The 14601-nt window shown below is 46.4% G+C and overlaps 1 protein-coding gene across 1 annotated transcript in view; it reads right to left on the minus strand.

The window, feature by feature from the left end:
* The window catches only part of LOC119390868 (monocarboxylate transporter 9), a 43812-nt gene that overhangs the window by 3714 nt on the left and 25497 nt on the right, over positions 1 to 14601 (minus strand). Inside the window, exons 4-5 of the mRNA XM_037658577.2 lie at positions 12319 to 12462; positions 4656 to 5432 (exon numbers count right to left, since the gene is read on the minus strand). Of these exons, the coding sequence (XP_037514505.1) occupies positions 4656 to 5432; positions 12319 to 12462 (921 nt within the window). The remainder of the gene's footprint in view (positions 1 to 4655; positions 5433 to 12318; positions 12463 to 14601) is intronic.

Below are 14601 nucleotides of genomic sequence, written 5' to 3' on the forward strand. Positions count from 1 at the left end.
TATCTATCTATCTATCTATCTATCTATCTGTCTATCTATCTGTCTATCTATCTATCTATCTATCTATCTATCTATCTATCTATCTATCTATCTATCTATCTATCTATCTATATAGTCGCCTACATCTGGGCGCTGTCATAGTCGCCTCCTTAACTTCGTACATATCGAAATTGTCATAGGCGAACATAAGTGCATGACCAACACCATTCGCAGGCCATGACATGAATAACGTTCTGCCGCCTCTGGCATGGCATGCCGCCTCTGCCGCCTTTCCACCATGACGTTTGGCACACACCCGCATGCCACTGCCCGTGCTATGCACTTACGCGCCACAGCCCATATCAACACATACTTTGGAAATCCTAACGCGACAGCATGAAGGAAACCGTATCACAGAAAATGCGTTGCCGCAGTCAGCGGCGCTGTCAATCGATGAAAAATTCCGATGGAAACAAAAAGAAAGATCGCGGTGAGCTGAAATCGAACCAAGATACTCCGCATGGAAGTCAAGTGTTCTACCGCAATGTCACGCCAGTGTTTCAAACTGCTTCGTATGATAATCGTAGAGTCATGTCGGGACAACGGCAATGTCGTTGCAAGGTTGGCTATCCGGTTTTGTACGATGCAGTACATACGAGATATGTACAGTTTCGACTCAGCTAGCTATAGTCAAGCGTCGCTCGAATACGCCGGCGACCGCGACTTATGATATGCTCATCATCACACCATATCATGCATTTTGTCCCGATAAAACTAACCAGGCTGTTCTAACGAGAGTGCCGACGTTACGTCGGACTTCAAGCTCCCTTTCAGGCGCCAGTGTAGTCTACGTACCTGTTAAGTGCACGATATCGGCACAATTACTCTATTTACACAAAGACGTCAATCCACTTCGTAATGCTTGGCAAAAAAGCGAGAAATCCGGCATAGGCTGCTACTCTGTGACTGCTTCGCATGAACCCAAATGCCGCAATGTATGGGATCTGCCGGATTTTCATTAGTTGTGGATACTATGGATAAATATTTTGGGTTATGCCCCCAGCGCTCGTGCGTCACGTGAAGTAAGAAAAGCTATGAAAACGCCTCATCGCATATTAACTGATTATAAACGATCAGATAGAATATGACATAATAAATCATTATGAAACTGCATCTTCCCCACGATCAGTCCTTCGCCATTGTTAAAAAATCCTCACTCTGCAGGAGGATAACTCGCATGTACCGCGACGTAACAAAACTGTGAAAAATGGCGGCACCGAAATTACGTCTGCGTATTAAATATCTCATTTATGTGTCGAACCTTCCCAGTGACGCATTGTCCTGATCGTGCCCTTTTCTATACGGTATAGAAGACGGCTGCCTACGGATCATCATAGCAGCGGTTACTCGTACGTAGCTGCCGGAAAAAAGGAATTTATTCGTCTTTAACTATTATTTATATGCAGACGCGTCGACTGCTGGGCCAGTTGCAATGATGCATCATTGTGAAGCCATTGAGCGACACAAAACAGAGAACAGAACGAAACATGCTGGACAGGATAGGTACTCACTTACAACTCATGTTTATTTCCAAGAAAGCGGAGTGGGCGCCCATGCGTCGACGCTAGCTAAGCTCATATGTAACGCACTGAAAAGTTTCTGATATTCTATCACCTTGCCAATAGCACAGTTCTTTGTCCGTCAGCGCGACTGACGGAACACTGAAACACATGTCTGATACCGTGTGGCCACCCTCGACAATCGCCCTCCCGAGACTGTCACTAGGTTTTGTAATAATTGTTGCATAGTCAAACAGCGGTGCGCAACCACACCTCTTGACGTGCGCGTACCATTCGCTACAGCTGTTAGAGACGACGAGAGATTCCTGAGCCGGTCGTTAACACATCGACCATTTACCGCAGCTTAGCGGGATCCTGTAAACGACCTCGGTGGCGCAAGTCACAAAGGGCTTGACATATCTCTTTGCGCTGAATGATAAAGAACTGTGTTATTTGCCAAGGTGATAGAATATAAGAAACTTTTCAGTGCATTACATATAAGCGCAGTTTGTGACGACGCATGTGCGCCCACGCAGCTTTCTCGGAATGTTTTCACTAAACTTGAGTTCTAAGTGAGCGCCTAACCCGTCCACTAAGTTTCTTTCTGTCGTGTGTTTTGTGTCGACCAACAATTTCACAATAACCTTTCGGTGGTTTATAACGCCGTCGAGCCCCCTTTGCGCGTCGCAACATCGCTGCATGAACTGATCTTTGCTGAGGATATATACCTTTGACGTCCTGCTGCAAGTTGTCGCATTTGTTGCAAGCCACCGCACGACAAACAGTGGCAAGCAGAACCAGTCGGAGACTCAGGCGCAACCCGCCTCACCCACTTTAGTTGTGATAGCTCCGCCCTACTAACCACTCTCTGTACACCTGTGCGCTCATCGAGTAATACCGGGCGTGCCGATAGTAAATCGCGTCAAATGCGGCGATGTTATTCGTTTTCTGAGAAAGAAAAGGGGAATTCTGGTAAACAGGAAGGGCGTTTTATCGATCTCTGCAGAAAATCTTGCTGGCTCCCAACTGTGCTTGAAATGGCGTTGATGCCAACTTACGTTATTTCGCCACTGCTTTGCATAAACTTTTGCACAATGTAAGGGCCCCATAGTGGGCAAGTGTTCACGTTCGGCCATCTGCTGTCATTTAAACGCAAACACAGGCACGCGGACGTTCGCGGGCTGTCACTGACTGATATGAAATCCGCACCCTGCTTTCCACAAGCAAACTCGGTAATCACTCAACCGCGGCGGTGGGCGATACTCTCGCAGAGGCCAATGTTGCATTATTTATCATTCAAACGTTTCCTGTCCCTTGCCGAAAGAATGTTTCATGAATAAAATAAACCACTTAAAGGGACCCTGAAACGGTTTTTTGAAGTTTGTCAGCGTTTAGGCTAGAGCATCATGAAATCATTCGCAGCACTAATTTCGTGAGCATCATGAAATCATTCGCAGCACCAAGGCCGCTACGGACAATTATATCTGTACCATTCTCCTCACCACCGCCTTGCCTCCTCAACTCATGAGACACGCTGGCAATCGCAGCGCTCTCACGAGCGCATTCGATGGTGTGAGCTTCGCCCAGTCATGGCCTCCTAGATTGCGCACCCACAGGTTGCGCGCAATCTCAGAGGCCATGGCCCAGTACGCCTGGCAGAATGCCGTCTGGAAACAGAGACGAAGCTCACGGAGTGGTTGATATCTGATCCGACAAGTGCCACCACACTACGAGCCGATCTTATTTTATTCTCCTGCACGCCGACAGCCTAGAAAGGCATGCGGACAAACAAAAAGAATTTGAGAACGATCACCGATAAGCGTAAACTCGGGGCAATGTGGTTGTGTCTTCAGGGATGAAGTTACAGCCGCAAGACACATGGATCGTGATGTTGACCGGATAGCGAGAGCGCGACGCTCATTGCAGCGACGAGTTGAAGCCACTCCGCTCGTCAGATGCCTCACAAAGCTTACATGATGTCGCAGCTTTACAAGTAAACAATTGCAAGATATGTGGTACACAACTCCACTAGGGCAATTCATTGTGTCCAAGAAAACTCGAGATAAACACTGTCGCTCAGCTCACGTCAACACGGAGCACGTTCTAACACAGGCAGACGACGCTCGCTGCCCACAGGAGGTTCAGTGACCTGTACTGGACATATCCAATCAGATCATTCGCTGGTGCTTCGTGTATTAGAATGTGATAAAGCGCGAGAAGTTTAAAACTGGTTCGGCTGAGCCGCCGCGATCTTTAGCGATTCCCAAGTTTAAAGTCTTGTGATAAATTACAGAGCGCTGATGCAGAGAGCTTAAATCGGTCTTCAAATGATTTTTAGGACTAGCTTTACCGGAACAATGCGTTTATGCAAAATCGTCAAAACCTTTTCAGGGTCCCTTTAAGCTGGGGTGAGAAGAGTTTGAAAACGAATTTCAATATTTAGCTGTAGAGCAGTCCCACCCCCCCCCCCCCCAAAAAAAAAGCTGCTGTTTTGAAAAAAAGAACGCAGAGACCACGTAGAAGTACACCCACATTTCCTGTCAACGGGTCAAAGAAAAGTACCAAAAATTATATTTGAAACCGGAGTACCCAATTGTGATAAATTTCCTGAAAGATAATGAAGCTGTATCAGATGATTGCAAGATCTCAAAAGCGAGTTTTTGTTTTGCCAAACGAAGCCTCACCCCACCTTAAATTTTGATTTTTTAAACGTCAAAACCATAATCAGAAGGTTATAGTCCAGAACAATTTTCGTCAACTTGACCTCTTTAGCTTGCGCCTTAGTCAAAATACTCGATCGTTGATGTATTTTTCGCACAATGAAATGCGGCCAACCTAATTAGGGTCGAACAGGTGACCATAGGACAGGCGCCCATGAAGCTGTAGCCGAGAATGCCACTTTGAGAATGGAGCCCCAGCGGTATTAAGTTCTCAAGGGCGTAGCGTAAGTCACTAGTTAGTACTACTCTAGCCGGTCATATTTTTACGGGGATATGTATTTTGCCACCAGCAAGCCCGTATAATTATATATGACAAACGTTGAAGAAACATTTAGTGCTCTACACTGCCGGCTGTAAGGCGCAGCCGTGCAGCCCTTTGTGGTCGCCTGCAACTTACCTATGACTGTAGGCTTTCCAAAAGAAAACATCCCAGCCGAAGCAACGATGATGCCGTAGGCCATCGACATCCGTTCCACACCAAAATAGCCGGATACAGTAACGGGAATCACGATCATTCCAGCGCCAATCGTACAGGCTGTACCCACAGAAGCGGCGAAGATGAGTCCGTGACTGTGCAAGAAGGGCAGTATGAGCAGTATTAAACCCTGGCCGGCAAAAACAATCACCAGCAGTGCCTTATTGGAGAGTAGTCCGCGGTCGACTGCGGCTGGAAGCGACAGCCTCGCGAAGGCCTCGGCGATCGCTCCCATGGCGTACACTGTCACTGCAGTGGACAGGGCAGCCCCTCGATCCACAGCAAAGTCAATGAAAAGGGCGATGTAGCACTCATATCCGAAGCTTTGTACGATGAAACTATACATGAAGAGGTAGAGAATGGGTGACTTGAAGATGCTAAGTCCGTGACGCCACGATCCGGAATTCTCCTCAGACGACTCGGCGTTGCCTTTCTTCTGTTGGAGGGGAGCGGTCTTCCTCCATTGTGGAGTGCGAGGGAAGAGGCTGAACGCAAGTCCGTTCATGAGCACCGCTCCGAAGATCAGAAGCGTGCCGTGCAGGCCGTACCTGTCATAGAGGTACTCCAGCAACTTCGGAAAAACAAACGCTGCCATGGTGGCACCCAAGAAGTAGACTCCTGTGGCGAGGCCTTTGTGCTTGACGAAGTGCTCACTGATGATCGTAGGAGACACGACGAACACCATGCCCGCTCCGATTGCTGCAAAAAAATAAAACGAAGGAAAAACACGGTGCTGCATTTTCACAATCTTCTGCTTGTGCCTAGCGACATAATTACAACTTTCCGCGTTATGCACTTATACAAACCTTCTGCTCAAACCGTAATGCATGCGGGGCTTTAAGCAAACTGCAAAATTTCCTGTGATTGTTTGTGTGCAAACTTACAAGCAATGCGCAAGCCTAGAAAACGAGAATGTTCTAGACATTTAAGTATAAAAGCTTTTATGAACGTACACCTACACCCGATAATATATCGCCATGCTCCGGGGTGCAGCAACTAGAAATGCATTGTCCCGTTATATCGATCAAATCTGGTCAATGATGTTATATGCATTATGTACGTTTTAACTGTGCTGTATAGTCGCCACTCATCTGGTTTCTTCGCGCAACATATTGTGGAAGCGGCCGCAATTGCACATCATGGAAAGCGCACAAACTAAATCACTCATTTTTGCGATACTCCCGTTGAAGTTTACGTATGGTGAACAGAGGTCGGCAAAAAATGTGGAGCTTACTCAGACTCACTCGTGAAATATATTTTGTCCTTAAGCTCACTTGGACTCAGACTCCCCAGAATTTTCCTCATCCAAACTCACTCATACTCAGAATCACTGAAACTTTTCTCAGGCGGACTCACTCGGTCTCAAGCTCACCAAAATAATATTCACTCGGACTCACTCACACTCAGACTCATGGATCTATCTGAGTCTGAGTGAGTCGACTCATGAGTTCGTTAGCTTATAATTCGCTTTGTCGACCACGGTGTCGAGGCTCTTTAACACCAATATCTTGCATAATTGGTGCTCTACTTGGCGCCTTTTTATCTCGTACCTTCAAATATGAGTTATCAGTAGTTGCAATCCAGTAACGACATTTTTTATTGAAAGATGTGCCTTATACGAGATATTTTTATCAAGAACTTCCTGTGAAAGAGTTCGCGGGGGGGGGGGAGGTCGATTTACGCCCCGCCCCTCTCTGTAACTCACGCCCTTAATAATAAATACTGAACGGGCGTATGGACGCCAGCGCTTTGACGTATGTCTGAGTCGACGGGAGTACAAACATGAGTCAACATAAGGCTGATAGTAATGCTGAAATTTTGTAGATAGAACCATAGATCGGCAAAAAAGCGTGAAGCTCACTCAGACTCGCTCAAGAAATATATTTTGCACTTAGGGCTCACTCGGACTCAGACTCTCCAAAGTTTTCCTCAACCGGACTTACTCGTATTCAGACTCGCTGTGATTTTTCTCAACCGAACTACGTCGGACTCAAGCTCACCAAAATATTACTCATCCGGGCTCACTCAGACTCACACTCACGACTCGATCTGAGTCTGAGTGAGTCGACTCATGAGTGAATTTGCCGACCTATAATGGTGAATACCCTGTTGATAGTCATTACTACAACTGGTTCATTCCTGTTGTGCGCTGTACAGGGTGTTTTTTAGACAATACACATTTTATAAAAATTCTATGACAGTCAGGCTCCTGTCGTTTTCACACATGAACTCAATGTCGAAGCGGAAATATTTTCATGCAGAGAAAATGTCGTTCGCGCGATTATTTACCAAAACTCATTAACTTTTTCATTATTGACTTGAGGGCAGGTGTTTATATAACAGGTTTGTAGTGCGTGTCAATTTATGGCATACGTATATTTTAGAAATCACAAAAGTTGCAAGTAGTTCGAGATATTCATAATCGAATTTCAAGGGCGAAATCGAAACCGACTGAGGGATTATTGGTCAGCTGCCAGCTCGTTAAAAGATCATGTGCTTCGTGACGCCAGCACGCAGAAAAAGAGTGTTCCACACTCGTCGACATGGCTACTAGCGGCGCTGACTAACAATCCTACGTTCAGTATGCACATGTATACCCCATGAAGTGGACGGGAGGATGACCGCCGCTGTAGCTCAGTGGTAGAGCATCGGACGCGTTATTGGAAGGTCTCATGTTCGGTCCTTGCCGGCGGCATGTTATATTTTCGTCCAATTTGCTTTATTCATATTTACATCATAATTACTACAAATATCCTCTATACTTCCGTTGCTTCCTTGTCTGTTAGTTGTAATTAATATTGTGCCTAGCAAATAAAAATTAGCCTTTAAAAGTTCTCCTTTCAATCATTCACAGCGAGGATCTCGTTCTGGCATGAACTGCATGACTTCAGCTAGTATACGAAGGATCATGCGGTCAGCTGCCAGCTCATAAAAAGATCGCGTGCCTCATAACGCCAGCAGGCATAAAAATAGTGTTCCACACTCGTCGTCATGGCTACTAGCGGCGCTGACTAACACTCTTACGTTCAAAATACACATGTATACTCCATAAAGTGGACGGGAGGATGATCGCCGATGTAGCTCAGCGGTAGGGCATCGGACGCGTTGCTCGAAGGTCGCAGGTTCGATACCTGCCGAAGGCAAGTTATCGGTTCGTCGACTTTACTTTCTTCACATTTACAAAATACCGTCCTCTGTACTTTCCTTGGCTTTCTTGTCTGGTGTGCGTCTATCAAAGAAATATGAGCTGTAAAAAAACGTCCTCTTCTTTCGTTCATACTATACATGGCTATTCTATACATGGTTGTGCCGGCGTGACACCATGCATGGCTGTGCTATGCTTTATTCTCCCTTTCTCGTTTTCCTCCTGCTCACCCTCACTTCCGTTTCCGATCCCCTAGCTATATATATGGCTGTGCTATACATGGTTCCGCCAGCCTAACGTCATACATAGCTATGCTACGCCTTACCATCCCCCATTTTACTTTCCCTCCTCCTAAACCTCACACCCATTCCCACCCCCTTGCTATAGAGGACTATGCTATACATGGTCCTGCCTGCCTAATGCCATGCGTGATTATGCTATGCTTTACCCTCTCCCTTCCTCATTTTCTTCCGCCTCACCTTCACTTCTTTTTCCTGCCCTTTGGTAAACACGGTTATGCTATACTTGTTCCTGCCTGCCTAACGCCTTACCTGACTGTTATGCATTACACTCTCATTTCCTTCTTTCTGTGCTCCTCACCATCACTTCCCTTTCCCACCCCTTGCTTTACACGGCTATGCTATACGTGGTTTTGCCTGCGTGACGCCATACATGACTATGCTATGTTTTACCCACTCCCTTCGTCCTTTCCATCCTCCACACTCTCGTATCACTTCTCCTCACCTTCACTTCCCTTCCCGCCCCCTTGCTATACACGGCTATGGTATACATGGTTCCGCGTGCCTAGCGCCATATATGACTAAGCTATGCTTTACCCTCTTCCTGTCTTCTTTCCATCCTCCTCAGTCTCGTATCACTCCTCCTCACATTCACTTCCCTTTTCCATTCCTTGCTATACACTGCTATACTGTAATGGCCCTGCCTGCGTCACGCCATACATGGGTTTGCTATGCTTTACCAACGCCTCCTCTAGGAACATGCCTGCGGCGTCGCTAGCTATCCCATTGTAGCCGACCTGCCTTGAGTTGTGGTCGCTCGTCGAGAGATGGCGCCACGTTCTCCCCTATTGTTTTCAATGGGGCTGGCGTGGTGTGACCAGAGGGGGGTAATGTGCGCATGCGCAAATGTGTGTCGCAAGCGGCCACCGCAAGGATCGCCAGCTACTGCCCTCATTACAAACGATGAAGGAGGGAAAGGGTTGGCAGGAGGTTTTCGGCTCACGCGGCAGGCATCTTTCTAGAGGAGGCGTTGGCTTTACTCACGCCTTGACCCGTTTCCATCCACATCACCCCTCCACCTCCTCACTTGCCTTTCCCGCCGCCTTGTTATTCATGGCAATATTTACATGGTTTTACCTGCTAACGCCATACATGGCTATGCCATGCTTTGCCGTGTACCTACCTCCTTTTCGTCCTCGTCAGCCTCACTTCCCTTTTCCTGCCCCCTTGCTGTATACATGGATATGCTGTAGATTGTCTTGTGTGCGTGACGCCAAGCGGCGGCATACGCTGTGCATGATGGATATTACACAAGGCTAAATGTTGCTGTCATATAAATTGCAAATGGCTTTTCCACAATTCATTGAAATATATTCTACAAAGTTATCAAATGAATTCAGGCGCTACAGGCTACAGGGACGAAGCACCCCTTCAAGCTAATGCGAGTGTCCACATGTAATTGGCGCATTACATCTCATCACGAACGGTTCTCTAACTCCGTGTTTGCTTCAAAAACGTACTTGGCTTTAGCTGCATATCACTTGATGACTACAATTAAAGTAATGAAAAGAGGCACCCATCCAAGCTTTCCAGATAGTGTTGTTGAATTCATTATCTCAATAAAGCGTGTGGTTTATAAACTAGTCCCTTCTTACAAGCTCGGTGTTAGAAGCACCACAAGGCAGCAGTTGCTATTGATATATCTGCCAAATATGTCGAGCCAAAGAACTAGAAATCAATGCAAGGCCCAATATTTAGAGCGTCAACCTTCGGTGCTGGAACAGCTGGTTTCGAGAGAAAGCAAGCTACACAACTTTTTATTGAATTCCGTCTCCCATCCAGCGTCAGTGTAAACTGGACGGAAGTCTGTAGGTATTTCATATCACCACGATATCGAAAGGGAGGATGGCGAAGCCAAGAAAGGTTGTCTTTAACGCTGAAAAGTTTGAACTTGTCATATAGTATGCAAAGCAAGCTTTTTGTACCTCGAAATACAGATTTAGCGCACAAAAATTCACGCGTGGTCGGTGCTCTGCCGCGAGTGTTCCGTAGCGAATAGTTCACTATTTTAAGAGCGGAGCTCTATAAAGCTTTTCGTTGCGCCGGGTAGTGCGAACAGTAATTAACATAATCATGAACCGGTATGCGCTCTCTGCGTCCTTTTCAATTTCTGCTTCGCTCCCACAACGCGTGCGGCGATGTCTCCGGCGTGGCCTGCAATAACCCAGATGGGTGAGAGAAGAGAACGAGTAGAGAGAGAGAAAGAAAGATGTAAAGAAAGAGAAAATCACGGCGAAAAATTTATGATGAGGCGGCGGGAATCGAGCCGGCGTACCCACGATCCGAAGGCAAACGTCCTACCCGTTCGGCTGTCCAGGTACGCTAGCAGAGCAGCTTGTGTAGTATATTGCAGCAAGGTGGCGGGAAAGCAAGTGAGGAGGACAGAAAGCAGGAGGAAAGAGAGTAAAGCATACCATTTTGAGAAAGAGAGAAAGAGAAAGGGCTAAAAGAGAGAAAGTAAGACAGAGGCCGATATAAAGACAGAAAAAGAAAAAGAAAGCGATAAATGGTGAGAGAGAAAGAAAGAAGTGCAAGAAGGGGAACATAGAAACAGCGAGAAGGACAAAGAAATGTATATATAGAGAAAGAAAAAATATCAATAAACAGAGACAAAAAGAATAAACATATAGAGGCCATAAAAAAAAGAAATGGAAATATAAAGAGAAACAGAGAAGGCCGCCAAGCTCTGCACTCCCTTCAGGCTTGAAACCACTAGTGCGTAGCATCACGCAATAAGTAGTCACGTGTCAAACATCACGTAACATCTAATGACGTCACTAAAATCCCGTAACATGCAGTCACCTGACTACAAAACACGTAACACTGACGCGACTAGAATCATGTAACATCATGTAGCTACTCGCGCGACTAAAAATCGCGTAACATCAGTCACGTGACTAAAATCACGTACCATTTTGTCTCGCCACTAACGTAGCGTAATAGCTAGTCACGTGACATGTCCACACCATAAACCACGTAACAGCTAGCCAAGTGACATGTTCCCACCAAATTCCTGTGACATGTCTATACTCGCGGACAACTTTTCTTGGCAATGAAGGGAAGGCTACAGAGCCGAACTACGTGTGCGCTACCACTGAAGAATATAGTCCGACAACTGCGTCCGTGTTTTCTGCGCTAGAATAAAAAAAAAAACATTACTTTATTTTCTATGGGGCTCTGTTTGAAAAGAGGGTCAGCGCGCACCAAGGAGACATTTATGTTTGCTTTACATTATGCAGTGTCATCTCGCGTTTTTGCGCCTGCGAAAACGTCGCACGTTTTACGCGCACCTCATGGTCAAAATGGCGTCTTCGTCTTCAGCTGAGCGCTCGTCACCCTCCAGCTTTTCCGACGACTCGCCGAGGGGGCTTGTGACGAATTTCACTAACAAATGGCTGTCGAAGCCTGTTGCGGCCGCTCGAATAATCAAAGGACCGTCACATGAGATACGGAAGGTTCACGAACCAAAGCTAAGTTCGAAGCGCGCGCCGAACCGGTCTACTTCGCGGAGCAGTACATGTGCAGTAGCTGCGCCCTCGTAGCCTTTCCTTCATTGCCAAGAAAAGTTCTCCGCGAGTATAGCCAATTCTAGACATAATTTATACTGCTAGCAAAAACGTAGCCTCTGAGCGAAACTTGACAATACTAGCCAAACCTAATTAGGTCCAACACTAGCTCCCCTGTTGTTTCAGCCTTGCGCCTGCTAGTGAAAGCTGCGCATTTTTCTTAGGAGTGTTTTGTGTACTCCTAGCTTACTATCTCTCACACGCATGAGCTAGGCTTAAATGTAAAAGGATCGCTAAGGAATGCACTTGTAAATCTGTGTAAAAATGTCATTACCGAAGCGCTGGCTCGAGTGACATTCCTGATCAGCGGCTTAACATAAAGTACTAAGGAGATGCTTTGATATTGCAAACCTTTGAAAAAGAGCTTAGTACTGATCTATGAGCCACATGAAGCGAAAACTGTCAGGCGAGGCATTAGTAAAGAGAGCTCAATTGATTAGAGAAAGCACATCCATATAAAGTGGAGTAATGTACTGTAGGCCAAGGCAATGAATAGCGTTCTTTCACTCAAAGTGACTTCTTGTCTGTCGTTTTATCACCATAAAGGGCGGGATAACGCCCACGGAATGACTTACCATGAATCCCTCCGATTGTTATTTTAACGACGTCAATGCTTGTAGCAAAGAAGCTGAGCATTGCGCCGATGCCAGACAGTGCTGATCCCGCTATCAGGACTGGTCGCGCCGTGAACCTGTGTGCCAGAGGTCCTCCAACAAGCCCTGCGAATAGACAGATAGAGGTTTGCAATCAATTACACTCAGGACTCGATCAAACTAAACCTGATTTTACGATGTTCCCGACCTAAAGAAGAAATTTTCATCGCCCAGCTGTGCCCGCATGCTTACATTTAGTGATCAACCCGAATCAACGAAAGTACCTTGACACCAAACTAGATTTAACGAAGTTGTTCCTTAATTAAATCAGTAAAACAGGGACATTTCTTTCGAATTTTGCAACAGAGAGGCACTTCTTCGAGCGTGCGCTCTAATGATACCCCGTTAAAACATCGAGCCGCCCTGGTCACAATCCTTGTATTATTTTGACGACTCTGCACGACGTGCCCAAGCACGGTACAACGGCCTGAACAGTCGGCATCGGTCATAATGCAAGATAGGGCGGCAGTGGTTTTATGTTCGCCCCTGTAAATGCTGGCCATCAAATTATTCCCCTATATTTTTCATTTCGTTCACGACACAAATGGCAGAGATCCACATTTCACAACCTTTTTGCTCGGCCTGCTCGAACAGTCGCTCCGTTCTCTCTTTCTTTACACACCCGAAGCGTGCCGTAGCTTCACGAACGCGACCTTCTACCGGGAATGCATCACCCGGACATGGGAGGCTCTGTGTTCAGGCCGCTTTCGCGGACTTTTCACACGCTCAGTCGTCGGTCACCCGCAATACCATGCTGCAGTAGCTCTCACGTTTGGTTACGTTACAGTTTTGTATTTTGAAGGAACGAGAATTCGGTTTCTCGACATTAAGGACGTCCCAATCTAACGAAATAATTCAAGCGTAGTCATCTCTCTGTTAAATCCAGTTTCAAGTGTAGTGGCTGTCTTGTGTTGGTTGATGTTAACCTTAAGTTAAAATCACGAACTGATAGTGAATGAACAATGCGCTCTCAGTCGGCGGCGCACTGCAGAAATTGCGGGGACAGCGCATGTCATCCCCGGTTCGACCAAGCCACTGTTATGTACAAACACAAGGATACCCTATCCAGAGAAATACTGGAAGCTTTCCACATTAAAAAGGAACGAATACAAGTGCATTAGCCGGCCGTCTATCACCCTCCTTGACAGTGAAATAGCGCTTCTGGACTTCGGATGAGCAGCGAAAGGGACTGACACGTGGAAACCATTCCTAATGTTTTAAGTTTGTAATTTTTGAAAGCATTTGTTCGCAGTTAACTGTGTGCAGGCGCGCAGGTTTGGCCCTCCGTATATGAACACGTTTCTTGAATAAAAAATCTCACTTCATGGTCAGCGCTGAGTCCTGTCGTATGTGTGGCTTAATTTTTTTTCTCTCGTTCTTGTCGCGCTGTAACATAAGGAACCAGTACCAACTACCCAGTTCACTGTACTCCTAAAGTTACATGCGCATATTTTGGATGACATCAGTGCACCTTGGACATGTTCCACTTCCTCCTGTATCTCCTTAGGGCAATCTTGCAACAGGCTATAAAGCGGTAACGTAATGGTATGCTGAAGAGCAACAGGAAACTTAAGAGTGCGCGCTGGTGACACGCATGAGCACAACACAGCAGGACGTTCTTGCGTGAGATATTACGTTGGACTAATAAAATCGTGAGAATACAGAAGCCTATCCCTCTGTTTTCTGAACCCCAGCTAACTCCTGGCTTTCCTTGTGAATTTTCAGAATAACAGTAGAGTATCTTGAAAAAAATCCGTAAACAGGGGGTGGTGCTGGAGCGGACGTTTTGACAAGTGGACTTGTCTTCTTCAAGGCTGGAACTAATCCACTACGCACCAAATTAGTTCCAGCCTTGAAGAAGACAGGTCCACTTGTCGAAACGTCGGCTCGGGCACACAATCCCTGTTTACGGACTTTCTCGTCGCAAGCTTCTATCTTCCCCTTCCTGCCGCTTTTTGAATGAGGTATCTTGTATCTTACGAGGCTCAGAGTGGCATCAATACCGCTGGAATGACTTGAAGTTTCTGGTCGCAAACAGAATATTATCTTTAGAGTGATTATCCTCATTTCAGAACACAAAGCAAAGCCTGGAGCACCACCGTTCTGCAACCACGACTTCCCTTCGTGGACAGCTGCCGTTAGACACTTGTCGCAGCCCGTGCTTTACTTGAACTGCTCCAAAACTGTCCGCAGTATATGTACCGG

Source organism: Rhipicephalus sanguineus, chromosome 4 (genome assembly GCF_013339695.2).
Source record: "Rhipicephalus sanguineus isolate Rsan-2018 chromosome 4, BIME_Rsan_1.4, whole genome shotgun sequence".
NCBI classification, from domain to species: Eukaryota; Metazoa; Arthropoda; class Arachnida; order Ixodida; family Ixodidae; genus Rhipicephalus; species Rhipicephalus sanguineus.